Genomic DNA, 20,530 nt, shown 5'->3' with positions numbered 1-20,530 from the left:
TTGTGGATAATACTGACTGGATTAAAATTATCTCTCAAATATAGCGCAGCCAACTTTGAGCTTATTTTAAAAACATGACAAAGTGTGATCTGGTTTACTCGACCTCCAATATGCAACCAGTTAAGTCTAGTAAAATGTTTTTACCTATGTGAGACCTAGGATGCACATTTAATATGAACCTGATAAGTTTATTTTGGGTGACCTGTTACTTGTTTTTTTTAACATTTGAGTTAAACTAGAGTACCAAACAGAACAACCAAAGTCAAAGTGGCACTGAATTAAAGACATGACTAGAAGCCTTCTAGTATCTGTGGATAAAAATCCTTTTTTTCGATATAAAACTTTAACCTTGCATTGGCCTTCTTGATGACTGACTATGCCATAGAAGTGAAAGACAAATTTTGATAAATTGTTACCCCTAAATACTTTACTGATGATGTAGATGAAATGGGTGTTCCATCACATGAAATATTTAAAACGGGTGGTATTAAGCTGATGTGCATGAGTGCTTATATATTTCCATTGTCACATATTTTATTGATTGAATCATCATTAAATTAAACGTTTGGTCGGGATTACTGAAATGACAAATTAAAACGACCAATACTTATGAGCGGTTTCTAAGCTTTAACCTTATCAAACGCTTAGTTGATCGCACTGAAATACGGGTCACTCAGTATAGTTCGCACTGTGCTTCAAAGAAGTATATTAGTGAACGAATGAATCTTGTGACTAGTCAGACATTCCTACTGTCCCAACGGGATTTAAACAAAATCAACAGTCTTAGGATTGAATATTTTTGATGTTTTTCTTTTATTGTAAAATTGTTGTGACACGGGATGGGAAAACTTTTTAATCGGATTCACTAATACAACTGAAATGGTTTAGTCGAATGGAAGGAACACAGTTCGAGTCCAGAGGGAAATAGTTTCTTTTTGAAATAATGCTCATGTTTTTTATACTTAATTTCTTTAGTTAAGTTGTTGAAATGTTTACATATTTGTCAATTTTATGGTATCCTTTAAAACTTGCCAATAACTGAGAACAAGGCCGATTAATGAACATGTATTCAAAGGACATATCTTCCCATTATCAACTCTATTTCTTTTTATGTGCATAGATTCTAGCTCGCTTCTTTTTACGTGACTTGCTGTTTCAAGTTTACATAGATCTACATGTAAATGTTTTTGTTTCCCTTTCAACACTACGGTAAGTTGTAATTGACTATCGTTGGATTTTTAAGAAATATTCCGAATGATGTTTATTACCGCGAAAAATTAAAATGGAGCACTTGCCCCCGTATCCCGAGTCATTGACTGAATTCGAACAAAAGCGTGCCGTTATAGACATACAGACAGTATTATTGGAAATAATTCCCATGTTTTGACTTGTGAATAAGTGCTGTGCCTAATAGCAGCTACGCCCCTGACGTTGAGTTAAGCACATATTTATTTTTAAAAAAATGAGGCATCTAGCTGATCATTACTATACATGGTGATCTATGGCAAAGATCAAGAAAAGAATAAGTCGATTACAAATTAGTGTACGTTTTACTCAAAAGTTCATTCCGACATTTGAATGCTTTAACAGGGTGCAGGATCACGTGACTTTTGGGGGTTCCACTTGTTAACTTTAATAGATGTAACACGACGGTAAGCGGTGCTTAATTTCAACACGATGCCTTTACCACGTGACTTTTTCGGATATGTGTTGGGAGAATAAAGCGCGACCCAGTTAACATTTTTAAGGATCTCTTTTGCAATATTTCAATATTTCTAATGGCATAAAGTGGAGATCCCGCTCTTTCGTGAGTTTTTTTTATTATAGGTATCATGATCTTTAAAAAAAATACTAGTAAGTATTTGTTCAGTATAGTGCAACCGCGCGTTTGAACGGTTAGAAAAATGTCGGATCAGTGTTGGGACTTCATATAACAAACGCGCTGTTGCACTTTTTTTGAAGAAAAAAATACTTATTTGTGTAAAAAATATATGTTATAGTATCAAAATCACGTACCGCTGCTGCAAGATGCCGCCATTTTTTATTTGTCGCTGAAAAAGTTACTATGACACCGTGCTTGCAGTTGAAAAAATTACTCCCACACCGATCGACATGCGACACTTGCGCGATATTTACTCGATATAGTGTCGATTGTCATATCGTGCGTCGCGCGTCGTATCGTGCGTCGAGCAAATGTCGGTGTCGACATATGAAATTTTAGGTCGACAGGCGACATTTGCGTGACAGGCGACATTTGCGTGACATTTTCTCGATATAGTGTCGATTGTTATATCGCATGTCGCGCGTCGTATTGGGCGTCGCTCAAATGTCGAGTGTCGCGCTCGAAGGTCGTCACATGACAATTGAGGTCGACATGCGATAATTGAATTCGACATGCGAAGCGACACGCGACTTTCATCGCGACGCACGATATGTCAGTCGACAATTCAGTCGACAGTCAAGATTTTCTGCAATATTCTTTCTTACAACCCAGCGCGATATGCGACACTCAAATCTCGATTGTCGCATGTCGACTTCAAATGTCGAGTGTCAATCATGCGTCGCTTGAATGTCTTGCGTCGACCTCAAAGGTCGAAACGCGACAATCAACTTGGCTCTATCAGGATTCCGTAATGGCCGGTTATTTTTCAAGCAACGTACAATTTTATCACCGATTTCAGACGTATTCAAGGATTTATTCTGATACCTTAAGATATCGACACAGACTGCACTAAAAGCTGTCTTTTATGCACTATAGATTTTTGCAAATGTATTTCAATTACGTTAAATATTTGCAAAAATAAAGTTCTTAACGGTGCGATTACATTCTGTCCAGCCCGTGTGTAAACCGCTGAAAACGCCGTTGATTTTGCGTCCTGTTAAGAAAATTATTTAGACTGAGTATACTTCTAGTGCAAATTCGACTCCCTTAGCTTATTTCCATTCAACGGAACTAAAAATATATAAATTAATAATTGATACTTGAATGACCTCATGGTGTACTTTAAAATATCACTTTTAAAGGTGTTACCGCCCCATGGCACGCATTAAACTTTCATCGATGCTAGTGCATTGCCTCTAATGACTTGTAAAACTGTAGAACACTAATTACGCGTATTTAACCAGTTGCAACTACTTTTACCACTTAACACCAGAGCGCGTAAATGTGAATGCGTTAAATGAGTTCAATAAATATTATAATAGTCACATTCAAAGCGCCGCTAACATGTTCTCTAGAAATTCCATTAATATTTACAATCGTCAGACATTTTACTTACCATATCTTACCGGACAAAGACCGTTATGAATGAACTTACTGAATGGCGGTTCTGAATCATGTTTGAGTTTTTAAAAGTGTGCGCTACAATTTATATCAATGATAGAGAGTTCTGTAGTTTAGCAGTAAATGAGAGTGAATCATATGCAGCTTTGACCATTTATCTTTATAACGCGTTTTTGTTTTGATTTTTTTTTAAATTACCTACAAACAAGGATTTCGAGTGAGTTTAATAAAGTATGGTATGAAATGACAACGAGTTTCAGTTTTTTATTATCACATGTTAAAAACATTTTTAGCATAGTTGCGGTTACGCAACTATGCTTATGTTAGAGCTACATTTCGAAAACCGACATGGAACGGTTGACCATTATGAAGCCTTACCTGATCAAAAATCAGACGAAATATCTATTTAATATAGTTTATGGTAATTCTAACATTTTTCTATTTAGAAACGTTTTTCTAACGTTTTCTTCCAAGAATATTGCTGACACCGTTTTTAGTGATTTTTTCTAAGACCGTTTTACGTGAAAAAACCTTCTAAGAAACTAAAACAAATTTCGTTCGTAAAACAATTCTGTTCTGGTTGATAGTGATCTCACACATACTTTCTATTTCCTTTGTTTACTGTTCTGGGAGAGGTCAAATTCATTAGGCCCTGGTTTAAGGATATGTAGAATTTCATTGGTTAATTATAAATAGAAATTAACATATTCTCAACAGGAATTAAGTGGGGCATAAAGCACTTTCATTCTTTGTAAATGTGTAAAAAAAATAGCGGAGTACGATGAATGTTTTCTGATTTATGACATGGATTCTGACCTGCCTTTCTATGGATTTAATGAAGTAGAGTTTGAAATTAATAGAGATGTGTTAATTGAAATTAAAATGATTTACTTTGAGCCAGAAATTAACGTTACGAGTAGAGCTAACGGTTTAAATGTGGTAATGACCCATTTTGTTTGGCTCATGTTGAAAGCATTTGCTGTGATAGTGCAAAGCATGTTGTCCACTGTTTGCATATTGTTACCCGGAAAGATAGAAGTGATTGCAGGGTTTATCTGAAAATGGGGTTTTTAGGGGCAAGTTCCGAGGCACCCGAAAAAGTCTGTTTTACCCCAGATATCAATTTAAAGTGCATTTTCTGCATTGTTTTGTGCTTTATTTTCAAGCTGTTGATGAGCTGTACTGAATATTGTCTGAATCTATTTTCAGGCTGTGACTGAAGGCCTTGTTTTGAGGGTGTTTTGCAGACCAGTAGTTGTCGGCCTGGGGATTTTCAAGAAAAACTGTAGACTTCCCCCGAAGGTGCAAAAACAGTCGATTTTGATTTGAGTCGAATTCTTTTTTGGTTTGAACATGACATATCGTTTTTATTGCTAAAATCGATTTAGCTAAGAATGCCCGTCAAGAAAAGGTATGGTTATGGGGGTCTCTATGTGCAAAATGTTGTATTTATTTTCGCTCAAATTTGTCGCTTTTACATTGAAACATATAAGGAAACTATTAAGTATATTTTGACCTAAACATTTACTTCATCAGCACCTTCCATGTATCTTGCAACTATGCTTTCAACGCCATCGGCGCTCTCGTTTTAACATGTCTTCAAATGTTATGACATGTTCAGTTGCCTTACGTTTGCGGATTATGGTGTCATTTTGGCAAGAAATTTCCTTCGATTGGTTATACCAAAAAATGTAACGCTTAAACAACTTTCAAAATAATTAAAACTCTTGAGCAAAATGCATGTGCGTAAAGTCCGCACAGGCTAATCAGGGACGGCACTTTCCGCTTAAACTAGATTTTCGGTAAAAAGGGACTTACTTTAAACAAATTATACCATGACAGCGGAAAGTGTCGTCCCTTATTACCGGTAACCTGTGTGGACTGCACAGGCTAATCTGGGACGACATTTTACGCACATGCATTATGTCTAGTTTTCTCAGCATGCGACTCATTCTGTGAGTAAAGAAAATTACCAGTCAGTGGTTTGTTAGTATAGCGGTTTGCTCGCCTTATCCAGTAGTCAACGTTAGGAACAACGATTCGTGTTTCTCTGTATTCAGCTGTAAAAGACACTGCACTTTGCCAAGCTCCTTTCTGAACATATTGTTAAATTATGTAGATAATTATTAAACCATGAGTAAGCATATTATCTATTTCAAACGCTAGAGTCATATTTATTATTCAACAGTTTTCTTCCATAGAAAAAATAATAATATTTTATTGCATTGAAAATACTCGCGAAAAAAGAAGTTTGACCGTATGCATGTTTTTGTTCAGTTCCCAAACTGCATAAGACAGAACAATTATGTAAACAATATCATAGTCTGCAGTCCAAAACGTAGCATAACTAAAGATTCTATGCGGTAACGCGTTATATAGCCAACAGGTAATCCACCAATAATCAACCTTCCATAGTAATAGCTGGTAGTTACACATAATATTGCAAGTACAATTCACATATTGCTTTAACGAACGAAACTTTAATCGAGATATTCAAATTGTTAGGCACAAATTTCAGAGAGCTGTCTTCTAGTATACATTGTAGTTGTTAATATTTTCAATTAATAGATGGCAACCAACGATACCAACATATCATCCCAATGTGATTAATCAACAATCATTTGTTCTCAATGTACGTGTCTCAACGAGACAAATTGATCAATCCATATGGAGCCGGCGACGACGTTGTCACATGTTAATTACAAAATGTAATTAGAGTTGACACAATGATTATGACACTCCGATATACAACGTTTTATGCCCCATGATCAAATGATCGGGTGAATATTGTTTTTGGCCTGTCTGTCATTGTATGTGTGTGTGTCTGTCTGTCTGTCCCAAAACTTTAACCTCGGTCATAACTTTTGCCATATTGAAGATAGCAACTTGATATTTGGCATGCATGTGTATCTCATGGATGTCTGCACATTTTTAGTAGTGAAAGGTCAAGGTCATCCTTCAAGGTCAAAGGTCAAATATATGGCTTCAAAGCGGCGCAGTAGGGGCATTGTGTTTCACAAACACAGCTCTTGTTAAATAATATTTTGCGTATATCCAATCGGTGTAAATGTCACACATGTAAAACTATCCACACAACTTGAGTTTATTTACATTGCATTAAATATTCGCCACAAACTGAAAATTCCAAAATACTTTATATTTTGTTTAATTATTTTTGCCTTCGTTTTTAAGAAGAAACTATAAGCTAAAGCTAAACTTTTTGTCGGTTGATGGAGACTTGACAGAAGGATACCCGGCATGTTAAAATGCCCTTCGATTTGCCCACCGTATTAAAAACATGTTTTAGGGGACCGCAGAAATTAACAATATCATAACATACTTATTTCAAAAGAAAAGCAGTTCACCACTTTAATTTCCTAAGCTTAAAGGGGCCGTCCAACAGATTTTGGCATGTATTGAAGCTTGCCATTAAATGCTTTATATTGATAAATTTAAACATTTGAACTAAAAAAGTCCAGTAAAAAAACAACAATACAATTTAAAAAAAGGAAAAGAGTAACCCTCAACAAGGCTCGAACCACTGACCCCTGGAGTCCTGGAGTAAAAAGTCTCCCGCCTAGACCACTCGACCATCCATGCTCATGCTTAGAGCGGATGTAATTTTCCACGTAGTTTCTCAAAATATAAGGAGAAGAACTTTCCAAATTATTCAATCGTTTCGCGTCGCACGATGCTTTATAATTTTCAGGTTTTCAAATCGTCATAAGAAGTATCCATCATATTTGCTTAACATTGAAACTTATTCGTATGAAATCATTAAAGCTGCTTAGTTATTTCTTTCTTATATATCTATGAATAGGGAGTAAAGACATGACGAATGTGGTTGTCCAATGATAGAAGAAACATTTTAGCAATATATTTAATTTAGATAATTCATGATACCTCATATCATCAAATTACAACTGTCAAAATATCTATGTGTTGCAATAATCGATAACATTATCAATTGATCTCAGTTTCCAGCTCCTGTCATATTTTCTGAGCACTACTGTGATAATTAGTTTGATCTCTTTTGAATGGTGATATATATTTTTTATTTCATTAAATAATTATTTTACTATGAACATAGTTATGTTTAAGGTCAACATAGTTATGTTTAAGGTCTGCCTCTTTTTGTCATGCCACCAATAATAAGGACCACAAGGGAAATTAGGGCTTGCTCTTTTTTGTGTTATCCTTGGTGTGGTGAGCATGTCATATTTTATTGTACATGATATAGTTTTTAATAATTGCTTATTTTTTTATTCTATGTTATGTTGTGAACTGTGTAGATGCTTCCTATGCCAAAATAAATCTATCTATCTATCTAAACAAACTGTTACGAAATAACTGAATTTATTTTTTTGACTTTTGTAATAGCAGAAGTTTATATGAAATATGAAGGATTTAAATGTTCGTTATAAGTTTAGAAAATGGACTTTATTAGATAACTGATATTTACCACGGTGCTTAACTCAATTTAGAGACCGGGTCGAAGTAAATTTCAAATGTATTGAACTTGGTGGTTTGCAACTTGGTGGCGTGTAGCCATCTATCACCAAGATGCTTGACATAAACAAGCGTTCGGAATACAAAGCGAAAGTTGAAAAGGCAATTTCGCTTTTGTAATATTAATATAATTCCCTTCACAACTACGCAACCGATAGGGAAAAACAACAAAATACAGCAACTTATTTTTTGGTAAGCTGTTGGTTTAACCGACTGGCTGATCAATTGTATTACCTCTACACGTCGCATCCATTTTACATGCATTCTAAAATATATTCTGGTAGGCACTGGTCTATCGTAAGTTCGTGGATATAACAAATAGAACAGTTTTATAAGTAATTATATTTTTATTTTGATCAAATTAATATAATTAAGCATAAATTAAATCCTTACCTGTGTGAATATTAACAAAGAATCAAATTCAATTGTAATCTTGTCTTCCAAATTCAAGTTAACAAACACCATCCATCAGTATGAACTGCCATTTTGAATTCATGTAAGTTCGTGGATGACACATGTGATGCATTACTCCAGAACAGCTGATTAGGCCAAATGTAGAAAAATGTGTGCTTTCTAAATATTTTTTTTTAACATGAAGGAAAACATTTAAAAAAAACATGTAACTGAACATTGAACATTTATAAAGAACATTATTTAATGAAATATTTAATGTTTCAATGGAGTTGGATTGGCCTGTAAATTAACACAGGTAGTTAGCGTGTGGCTATGATATTTATTAGTGAAAACATCATTTTGAATGATAAATAATCAAAATATAACGAAAAATCAACTTTCTGTGAAAAAATCACTATCAAATAAATATATATATATAATATATTATAATAAGGTATACAACTCAAGATCACCCGAAAACAGGCATAACTTCATCAAGTGTGCAGCGATTTTCACAAACTCGGTCTTATAAATGCGACGCAGAAATAAATTTCCTTGCATTTGCAGAAATCTGGCAAGATACTTACATTTCCAGAAAGTAAATTCATTTCTGCGTTGAATAAGACTGAGTTCGTGCACAACTGATGATGGTATGGCTGTTCAAAGCAATGCACCTCGCTTTCGGTTCATTCTGAGTTAAATACCTATGATAGTGAAATATTGTTTTTCAGAAAAGTTGATTTTTCGTTATAATTTGATTATTTATCATTAAAAATGATTTTTTCTCTAATAAATATGATAGCCACACGCTAACCACATGTGTACATAAAATAAAAAGGCATAAGGAACCAGGTACCGTAAAACACTTCTTATTTTATGTTGCCTAAAAAGCATTTAAAAATCGAGTACGAGGCTGTGTACATACAGTGTCAATAGAACGCTGAATATAAACATAGTGAGCAAAATAGGTTTTATGTATTTGTTATGGATTTTTTTGGAAAAGGAAATTTGTGCATTATGGAAATGGAGGTAAAATACACTAAAGTTATGGCCATTTTTCAATTTGTGTGCCTGTTTAGAACGCATTTTATTAAAATATTTTGTTCTCAGTTGTAAAAAGATAGTTTGCAATACACAATTACCGTTTTCGTCTCCAGGATGTCAAAATCTAGCGCGTGTAGTTATTCCAAACTGACAATCCACGAACTTACGCTATCCACAAACTTAGCGTATGCAACGATATATTTAAGTTTTAACACACAAGCACTCGGCATTTGTTTCACCAACCCCATACCCACTGACCTATACAAACTACTTTGTTTGTATAGGTCCCTGCCCCATCTTACTGCTACTCCCTCCCAAAACCCTCAAAATTGCCCATTCTTAATACAAACTATCAGAACAAAAAAGATGATTTTTTAAAATTTATTGTTAACTTACCATAATTGCCTAAAGTTTTATGACACTCTAAGTTTTCAGACATCCTCTTTTTTACCAAAAATAATTATCTCTGACTATCATAGTATAAATCCTCCTCATAGTATCATGCCTTTAACAAAAACCTTCAACAAGTGCTGGAAAGTGTTTAATATTTTTTTAATTTTTAGAAGTTATAATTTTTTTACTATAACAACGATCTTTCGCATGATTTCAGTGTCCGTGTGAAAGTAGGGCTCGCTCCATTGGTCATTGTCCGCTTGGGTACTACTTACATGTACCCCGGATACTCTTAAGTATGTTTACATGTACTCCGGGTACAGTTAATATACTTAAACATACCCGGTTGATATTAGACTGTACCCAAGTTGAATTACCGCCCAAAAATCAGTTTTGATAATATGGAGGCCATTAAACAGAAAATTTGACATAAATGCCAACATAATTAATGAAAAAAAAATTAGCCAACAACGACCGATTTAGCTTTAAATTTCCCGGGTAAGTTTAAGAAATAATCGACGTGTTATTACTGCAATACCAACGGTTTGGAGTTCTGATGCGTAGTAATTAAACCACGAGTGGTTTTGTAACAAGCATTGGAACGATGAACCGTTAGTTATAACCGCAATAACCAACGCTTACACGTCGGTTATTTCGACTCTAACACGAATTCATTAATAAGTTATCCGTGATTTAAAGGTTATAAATGAGAATAATATTAACCGAACGTCCTCCACTTTTCCGGGAAACATGATGTCACCACAACAATGAAAATCAAATGACATTGTCTTCATTCATAAACAGTGCGTGGACAATCAAAGTGTTGTCATACTTATCTCTAAACATTAACAAATATTTTGCTTATTGATTTAACACAAATACATTAAATGAACGAAGCATGACATTTTATTACCTTTGGTTGAAGTGAACTGCAGTACGCAAACATTTATTTCTTCTCCGAATCGCGCATAAGCACCCGTGCATTTTACTGAATTCATTCTAGGAATTTCCAGAACTATTTTCAAAAACTTTGTCACCGCCCGTGGTTTGTTGCAGAATAACCAATGGTAGTTTTTCTTCTTTGTATATAGAAAACAAGTCACATGCCGTGGTAGAATTTAGTATATTTGCTGTACCTGGGGTACATGTAAGTATACTGAAGAATACCTGAGGTACATGTAAGTATTATCCGAGCCGAAAATGACCAGTGGAGCGAAAAGTAGGTCATGTTTATTCCAGGGTGATGCTATGATGTTTAATTACATAATATACAATTATGTTAGTTTGTTTAAAGATTAAAAGTAGCTTAATCAACTGTTTTATATGCCGCTTATATTTGAATAAATATAGTTTCAGAGCAATATGAGCAAGAGTTTTATTTTTAGCGAGGCTGTTTTCGGTGAAAACCTGAGCTATTGTCATAGCCTGCTCGTCGTCCGCTGTCCGCCGTCCGCTGTCCCCCGGCATCGTGCTAAAACCTTAACATTGGCTCTAAAATCAAAGTGCTTCCACCTACAACTTTGAAACTTAATATGTAGATGCACCTTGCTGAGTTCTACACACCACACCCATTTTGGGTCACTAGGTCAAAGGTCAAGGTCACTGTGACCTCTTTAAAAAAAAAAAATCTGACAAGCTTTTGCAGCCGAGCGTGGCACCTGTTATGCGGTGCTCTTGTTCAATTAAGTTACTTTTTTTTAGAACAAGCACATACGAATATTAACAAATCTTAGCAACCAATTAGAAGGGCCATAGAGACTTTAATATCCTTCCTGAAATGTGCAGAAGTCAAACTCAAGGCCACTGCTTGAAGGGGAATAAAAACTGTATCTTGGACTACTTTGTGTTCAAGGAAAATGCTCTCTTACAGCACCGCCTATCGGATTTACATTGAAGGGAAAATAATTTTCATCTTATTCTCCGTGTTCAAACCACGAAATAATATTTCTCTTCACAACTATGCTCCCATAAGGGATAAACAACAAAATACAACAACATATTTTTTGATAAGCTGTTTGTTAACCGACTGAAATAAAAGAACCAGCATGTAAGTGTTATAAATAATAATTGGCTCAGAATACATTGATGGTTATAATCTAGGTTTCATTGAAACCCTAAACCATCAACAGACTTTTTTACACAGCTGTTTTAAGCTCTGAAATTACTGTGACATTTATACAGGCTTTCATGAATGCCATTATTAGCCGCAGCAGTTGCGCCACCAGCTCTCAAAGAATGAACGCAATATTTGCTAATTTCTAAAACATGCAGTTTAAATGCATCAAAAACAGTTCTCTAAATATATTATAGGAAAAATATTTGGTTTTCTGTCTGAACTTATCTTCATGATTAACTTGATATACAATAATATATTGAGAATCCTAAGATAAAAATACCAATAAAATTACATAAATGACATACTAGTATGTCATTTATGTGAACACATGTTTCATCTACATATTCATTTACTCAAAATCTTTTCATAAAGCTTTCATGCGAAATTTAGATCTTCATTTTCAAAGATGCCCTGACCATTTCTACATGGTATATAGAATTTTTTGTTGATGGACAACACTACAAAATTTTGAACAAATGATCTTAACAGACATTACACAACTGGGCCATTCACTGAAAACACTGTCTTACAGTTCCCTCTATCAGATCTACATTGAAGGCAAAATGTGCATCCATTTTTTGGTCACTAGGTCAAACGTCAAGGTCACTGTGACCTCTTATATAAAACTGACAAGCTTCATTTATTCATAACTGCACCCACAGCCAAGAGTTGGCACCCACTATGCGGTGCTCTTGTTTAAATTTAAGCAATAAGTTATTCATAAGGAGTTAATAAGCCAAAATACAATAAGTTTTACTTAGGAACGAATGATAGAAAAAAAGTTATCACTGTTTTGTTTTCACCATTTTGGGAATGAAACATGTAGCTTTGGATTGGGAAAAATTGTGGCGTTTTAACTAACATTGCAAAAATAGGGTTGTTATTGTCTTTCTAACAAATGCTTACAAAATGAGGATAAGTTTTTTCAATATTGTATTTTGCTAAGGTTGTAGTTATAGAGCTCGATTAACTAAATGTTAAGATTAAAATTTTTTTTTTGGATACCTTCCATTGGGACTTTTTTTGTCCCCAATTGATAAAAAAACAAAAAAAATCAATCAGGAATGGGGTTGTATACAGGCATCAATTTTGAACTAAAATAATACACTGAATCTCTTATGCACTGTCTGTAGCGTTGATGTCATATTTATTTAATGATTATATGGCTTAATTTACAAAGCAAATATTAGTGTTGGCATCTTTAAAATGCTCTAGTAAAGGTAAGTATTCATCACAGCCTACTCACTGTTCCTACTACATGTATTCAATTGAAACTTGGGACATACTCTGTGAAAAGGGGGTTTAATTCATGTGCATAAAGTGTCGTCCCTGATTAGGCTATGCAGTCCATAAAGGCTAATCAGGGATGACAATTTCTGCTCAGGCTTACTGGGACGACACTTTATGCTCATGCATTAAACCCCCTTTTCACAGAGCACAGCTCATTTGTGTTCAGGATCATTTTGTGAGGTCACTGACTAAGAATCCATAGTTCTAACCTACAAATTAGCAGAATGATGTCAAAGCAGAAGAATGATCTTGCTGAAATTACAATATGCAAAATCAACCAGGTATGCACCAGTTTAAGTTTTTTGCGTTTGTGCCTCCCAGACTAGTGTGTGCATTTTGCACAGGTTATTTATGAATTTACACTTTCTGTTTGTATGAAATTTGTGTTTTGGAAGTCTCTTTTAAAAGAAAATCAAGTCTAGGTGGAAACTGTCATCCCTGTCTGCACAGGCTAATCTGGGATAATGCTTTATGCACAATCCTTAATCTTTTTTTCACAGAGCACAGGCCTTTTATGTAAATGGTGTTCTTTAACTTTTTCCAGTTTCAACAAATACCGGTACCACAAAATCAGATGTAAACCAGTTCAAACCAGTTTACCAAGATGACATCAGTGTTCCGCCTGGAGCGGCATCCAGCAGGGTGCGACATGGAGGTTGGGGAGTCTGTGGACATAACACCGGACCAGGATGGTGGGGTGATCAAGCGACTGATAAAGAAGGGGGCTGGGGACGACTATCCCAATACCGGGGATACTGTGTACTTTAACTACATTGGTTACACGGGGGAAACTGTAGCTGATGAATTCATATTCGACACTTCAGAGAGAGATGGTCACTTGTTCAAGCATGAGGTTTTAAAAGGTATGGAATTGTAAGGTTTTAATGGGTTTGTTTTTATGATGTTTTTAAAGGTATGTTTTTATGATGTTTGAAAGGTATGTTTTTATGAGGTTTGAAAGATGTTTTTTTATGAGGTTTTACAAGGATTGTTTTTATTAGGTTTTAAAAAGTATGTTTTACGAGGGTTGAAAAGGTATGTTTAATTGTTTTAATGAGGTTTTAAAAAGTATATTTATATGAGGATTTAAAGGGTATGTTTTTATACGGTTTTAAAAGGTATGTTTTTTATGAAGTTTTACAAGGTACGGTTTTATAAGTTTTGAAAGAATATGTTGTTACATGTATAAGGTTTGAAAGGTTATGTTTTTATGAGGTTTGAAAGGGTATGTTTATTTATTTTTATGTCCCCGGTATGCTGGCTTATAGCAGTTGGATTGTCTGTATTGTATGTCTTTCCGTTTGTTTGTTTTATGTTTCGGTTCCTCAGTAATTTCATATCCAGAGTTATTTTTTATCCCTGCCAAAAAATTTTTCGGAGGGGATATAGTAATTGGTCCTGTCCGTCTGTGCATTTGTGCGTCCGTCTTTCCGTCCGAAACTTTGTCCAGAGCGTTACTCCAAATGTATTCAATGGATTTACTTTAAACTTAGAATATAAACAGATGGCAAATAAGAGAAGTGCAGTGACCAAGAACCATAACTCTATCCACCTTAGTTTTTGAATTATTTCCCTTTATATAATTTCAAAGTAAATTTTTGTCTGGAGCATAAATCTAAATCTTTTGAAGGGATTTACTTGAAACTTGAAATATCAACAGATGGCAAGTAGGAGAAGTGCAGTTACTAAGAACCATAACTCCATCTACCTTAGTTTTTGAATTATCTCCCTTTTTATAATTTCAAAGTTAATTTTTGTCCGGAGCATAACCCTAAATGTACTGAAGGGCTTTACTTGAAACTTGAAATATAAACAGATGGCAAGTAGGAGAAGTGCAGTGACTAAGAACCAAAACTCTATCTACCTTAGTTTTTGAATTATCTCCCTTTATTTAATTTCAAAGTAATTTTTTGTCCAGAGCATAACTCTAAATCTACTGACAGGATTTACTTGAAACTAGAAATATAAACAGATGGCAACTAGGAGAAGTGCAGTGAAAATGAACCATAACTCTTTCAGCTGTAGTTTTTGAATTATCTCCCTTTATTTTTTTTATTTTTTTTAATTTTATTTATTTATAGTTTTAAATTATATTTAATTTAATTTCATAATACATATTTTAGCTTTTCAATGTTTGATATCTCCCTTTATCTTATTTTACAATAATATTTAAATTTTAGCACTTAAGTATTCACTTTAAAACTGAATTGATGAGTTTAATGAAAAATACAGTGATCAAGAACAGTAACTGTTTATAGTCTTCTTTTTTAATTACCTCCCTTTCTTTCATTTTCATATATTTTATTCTCTCCAGCATAACTCCAACACTATATAACTAATTGATCCTTGAAATTAAAATAGATGACACATTTGCCATGTTTTACAAATATTATTCTACTCTCTAAAACAAATATTGTCATACAAGCAAACACATCTTGGCGGGGATTTGGCACTACTGTGACAAGCTCTTGTTCCCTTAACGCTTTGAGATTTTAACTCTCACCTGATTTTGTATGCCCCTCTTCAAAGCAGAAGGGTTATTATTTTATTGTTTTATGTGAGTCTATCTGCATGAGTTCAAGTAAGAGTTTTGCTCCATTCAATTTTTGGCAATGCTATGAACTTTGGACTTTTCGCTTCATTTGAACAGTTTTCGGGACTTTTTTAGCTAAATGCTTGCATCTTGGCATTAATTTACCAGAATTTTGGTGTGTGAATCTATCTACGGGACTAACAGATCATGTTCAAGTTTTGTTCAGATCCATTGATTTGTTTTCCTACCTTCATGACCTACAGATCAAGTTTGAGTTTTGTTATTGTCGTTTGATTTTTTATGATGTTACTGTCACATACTGCAAAAGATAGATTACTAAGGATATTATAATTGTTTTGTTTTTTTAATCAAGTTCAATATCGTGCCTACCTAAATGGATGCACAAATGGGCCTCATACATTATTGTCAATCTGACCTCGGAGAATACAACGACAGATTTGTTTGTTGACAGTTGATGCATGCTTGCAATTGCGTTAAGGTTATTTACATTACAGTGACAATATTACATGGTAAATTGGTGTTGATCTTCATATTGGATGACAAAATGCACTTGTCAAATAGATGTAATTAACCTCGCTTTATGTTAACATTGTTATGGCTAAGAAGTATTTAAGCAGACCTCCCTTGGCCACACAGTATAGAATCTGACATAGGACTGCACAGGCCATTATGTTGTTTATTTCTTATTGGACAGGCAAGGGGTTCCTGTGCTAAAAGTGTCTTTAGTTTAGCGGAAAGAGTTTAGCGGAAAATGTCATCCCTGATTAGCCTGTGCGGACTGCTAAACTCTTTCCGCTAAACTTGATTTTCTGTAGGGAGGGACTTCCTTGAAACTAAAAATGCCATAAAAGCAGAAAGTGTCGTCCCTGAGTAGCCTTTGTGGACTGCACAGGCTAATCTGGGACGACACTTTACGCATATGCATTAAGGAAATTCAAATGTTTTAAGAGTCGGATGCCATATTTTTATGGAACTTCTTTTACCGATCATCTCAATGACAACGACACTTCGATTCCAGATTAGTCGACACTTTTAACCAGATATAACACACTCTATTTAGTGAATCAGAAATGCAGAATACGCCGTGGAAAAATGTTATAGTAAGCAGGCAATAAATAAAAATGTATGTACTGACGTAAATTAAAAACAAATTACCGAAAAATGTTCCTATTCCTTTGGAATATGATAATGATTTTTATAAATGTGAAAGAAACACGTGAAACTAATTCGATATGTCTGATGAGTGCAGTCTATATGACCATAAATTTTCCAGTTTTCGAGTCACCCAACAGATGGATCTTCGCATAGTACACGAGCTTAAAAAAAATAAATTACATTTAAAATGTAACTCATCAGACGTATCGAAGATGGTAATTTAAAATTGTTTAACCTCGTGTACTATGTAATTTTAAATTACATTCTTTGTAGCGAACGGCTGATCTAAATAATGTATATTTATGTCCTAACGAAGGTACTTAGGCCATTTACTTATATACTAGATAGCGTGTCATGAAACATCACTCAGCTAAAACTGCACTTTAGAGCTAAATTTCAGCAGCGATGCAGGTCCGAAACTGCATTGGAACTATTTGGCTCAATGCAAATAAAAAAATATATATAAATGGAGTTTTCCAATCTCTTTTAAATTTTCTGGCTACGCATGAGTATCGTCTTCATGATGCGATTCTTATGAGCACCAATGACAAAGGATTTTATGAAGACCAAAGGTGTATTTGCCGCTTTAAGACGCCTTGCTCCCCTTATCTAGAGTCCTGCTGTAAGTTCAATTGAACACAGTCCTGTTGATCCACATGATCCGTTGTATTTTCAATTTTCTTAATCTCAATTTACCCCTCAAAAACAAGTTGATTATTTAGACAATTATTTTCGGTCACTTGAAATATATTACTTCAGAAATAAGCAATTGAATATTATTTATATTTCAACTTAAAATATTATTTATGTAAATTAATAGTAATAAGATTTTTGAAAACGAACAACGCCATTGGTTATATTTTACATGTGTATGTAATTACGTTATGCATAGATTCCCAATGCGTCGGGCTTGACAATGCAAATTGATTTGTACTTCAAAATGTTTGGTAAGAATAGCCATAATATACGTTAATGTACTTCAGGTAGAAGATAAAACTCGGTTATCAGAGTGCCCAATTTGTTGAAAGTTTCTCTTATCCGAAGTGCCCTATATCGGGAATCAAAGTATCTGCAACTTCATGAATACCACCTATTAAAAAATGCTCTATCTTCGTTTATATTTCATTAAATATTATCAACATTTCAGTATTTGAAGCACAGTGATTACTCTACATGCTGGATTATCAAACAATTTCTTGCAATATTTCTTAGTAGTTTTATTTTGTTGAAATGTTAACTGTTCATCCAGTTTATGCTGTTTTCCGACCGAATTTTCTATTTTTTGAGAAAAATCTACCATTCTTCCGTGATTTGTTTCTTTCCAATAGAAAATGATACACCATTTATAAACTCGACCATGCGCCTTGTCTAAAAAACTTATCTTTATGATATAACTTAAAAAAAAACAGATGAACTTACCTCTCGCGCGTGGCTTTTGTTGTTATCTGGTATCCAAGTGCAATCTGTTATCAAAGTATCCGCATACCCAGCGTGTTAAATGAGCGCTAAAGTTTTGAGCAAGCAGGCAAAGCTCACAAGTGCATCCTTATTAGGCATCCCTCCTCTTGCTGTTGTTTTTTCTAAAGCACTTTGTATTGTCCCCTTACAGGATGCAGAAATGTTAATGTATTCATAACCTGCCACTGTTGTCTATCTTTTCAGGACAAGTAATCCGTGGATTCGAGATGGGAATATTGACCATGAAAGTTGGTGAACGTGCCATCCTGTACATCAAATCTTCCTATGCGTTTGGTCCTAAAGGGCAGCTACCAAAAATTCCACCCAATATTTCTGTGATTTTCGACACAGAAATCATAAGAGTGGAATGTACGATATATTTTTTTGTATCATATTTGAAACAGAAATTCTGTCCAATGTATAATCTAAAACAGAATAGATTTTTCAAAATTGACTGCCTTAAATTCTCAATTGAAAGTGTTCAAATAAACACTACATAAACATTTGGATACTTTTCCTAACAGCTATATATTCCTAAGTACATGTAAATATAACATTTAAAACAGTAATTCTCAATTTTATGTTATTTGTTAGCAAAAAAACAACAGCAACTGCCTTTGTTTTAGTCAAATCAGTGCATTTTTCCCTTTCCAAAGGTCACCATTCTAAAAATAGTGAAAAAACACACTGTCCCTGTAAACAAAGTTTTTCAGGGGTACATTGAAGTCACACTGTTTATTGGTTGGTTTGTTAGTTGTCTGTCCAAATAAAATGGTATTAGTTTGTGGAAAAACTAATTCCCTGCTTTTCAAGCGATTAACTTATAATGAAGACAGACAGAATGTTTTATTGACGTAAACTTTACAGTTTTTTGTCAGTTACAAATAGATAAGTCATATACCAACATATACTTATGTCAACGTTAACATAATTGCATTTAAATAAATATAATTTTGATCACGTAAGGTTTATCACATACATAATAATACATTTTGAGTGATTTTACACCAATAACAGAATATGCAACTGTTATAAAGAGTTTTGTTCGACTTATAAATGAATAGTCAAATTTTGAATATATATACATGTAATAAATTCAACATACACGTCTTTGCAAATTGCAAAATATGCAACTACAATATTAAGGTTTTGCGCGACAAATAAACACATGTATAAATGCTGGAAGTAATGAATTTAATTATTAAATTGTACATAGAATTTAGAGGATGAAACCATAAACATAGTACAAGATTAAAAATGAGTTATACAGCGAAATAAGAGGGTGAAACCATAAACATAGTACAAGATTAAAAATGAGTTATACAGCGTTTTGTCAGACAGTGCACTAAAGAATAAATTGAATTTAAATATTAGGTAGCACAAAAAATTGCGTTGATTTTTATGCGAATATACTATTCGATAAGTTTCACAAAAATGACGGAGGATGAAAAGGATGAAAACCATAAACAAATACAGTTATAAGAACGTTTTTTTCATACCAACTCCTCTTGTCTATAATGAAGTAGAAATATGTTATCACCATAAAGTGTACATGTGCAAGGTAGTTTTGTTGATGCCAAGTGCACGATCTATATGTTCCAGATTTATTTTGCCCTTGAATGTAAAAATGTTAACAGCAGAAGTATCAAATGCATGTTTGTGGAGCAACAACATGTCCCAAACTATTCACTGATAAATGTAAATGTACAGGACATAATTTTGATGTGAAGGGATCCACGTAATGGAGCATTACTTGCGATCAACATAGCTGCCATATAAAACATATACATTTCTGAAGCAGATGACTTCTACATTTCTCAATTAACAGAATTCAACGTGAAAAAGCCCTCACCATGATGTGATTTTAGAATTTCACAAATATTTTTTTTTTGAGCTGTATTTTCAATAATTTAGCAAATTACTCAAATGCAAATTAAAAGGGAGCCCTGCTAAAACAGAACGATGTAGGCAATTGAGTCAAGTTTGTTACAAAGCTCTTGTTATTTTCAGAAAATGCCCTCAAAGTGAATGGTTGGATTACTGTTTTTCTTAAATGTCTTTCTTTTTATGTGGTTTTATTGTGCTACAATGAATATTTCTGCAGCTGCATATTTTTAATTTGGGGAAAACAACTTTAAAGGAGAATCCAAAAATGGATTTCTATGATACTAGAAGTACAAGCATATGAATATGATATAAACAATTTAAAATAAAATATGTTCAGAGAATAGATGAAATCTTGGGATCCCATCAACCATCATAAGCAGGATAGGCAAAATCAATTGTCCCTATTGTTCATTTTGTCACAGAAAAATATGAAGTTGCGCATAGATTT

The 20,530-nt window shown here is 34.0% G+C and overlaps 1 protein-coding gene across 13 annotated transcripts in view; it reads left to right on the top strand.

Annotated features, from left to right (window-relative positions):
- Nucleotides 1-7,828: 7,828 nt before the first annotated feature.
- Nucleotides 7,829-20,530, top strand: part of LOC127851305 (peptidyl-prolyl cis-trans isomerase FKBP4-like) — a 319,376-nt gene continuing 306,674 nt past the window's right edge. For 3 of the 13 annotated variants that reach the window (XR_008035743.1, XM_052385093.1, XM_052385084.1), the window contains exons 1-3: nt 13,285-13,309; nt 13,573-13,891; nt 18,400-18,564. Coding sequence is in view for 11 of the 13 variants with exons in the window: in XM_052385093.1 (XP_052241053.1) it covers nt 13,633-13,891; nt 18,400-18,564 (424 nt within the window). In the remaining 2 variants the exon portion in view is untranslated. The other 10 variants (XR_008035741.1, XM_052385010.1, XM_052385017.1 and 7 more) reach the window with 9 other exon arrangements.

This window comes from Dreissena polymorpha, chromosome 1, assembly GCF_020536995.1.
Source record: "Dreissena polymorpha isolate Duluth1 chromosome 1, UMN_Dpol_1.0, whole genome shotgun sequence".
In the NCBI taxonomy this organism is placed as follows: domain Eukaryota; kingdom Metazoa; phylum Mollusca; class Bivalvia; order Myida; family Dreissenidae; genus Dreissena; species Dreissena polymorpha.
This window is presented reverse-complemented; position numbering and strand designations above follow the sequence as displayed.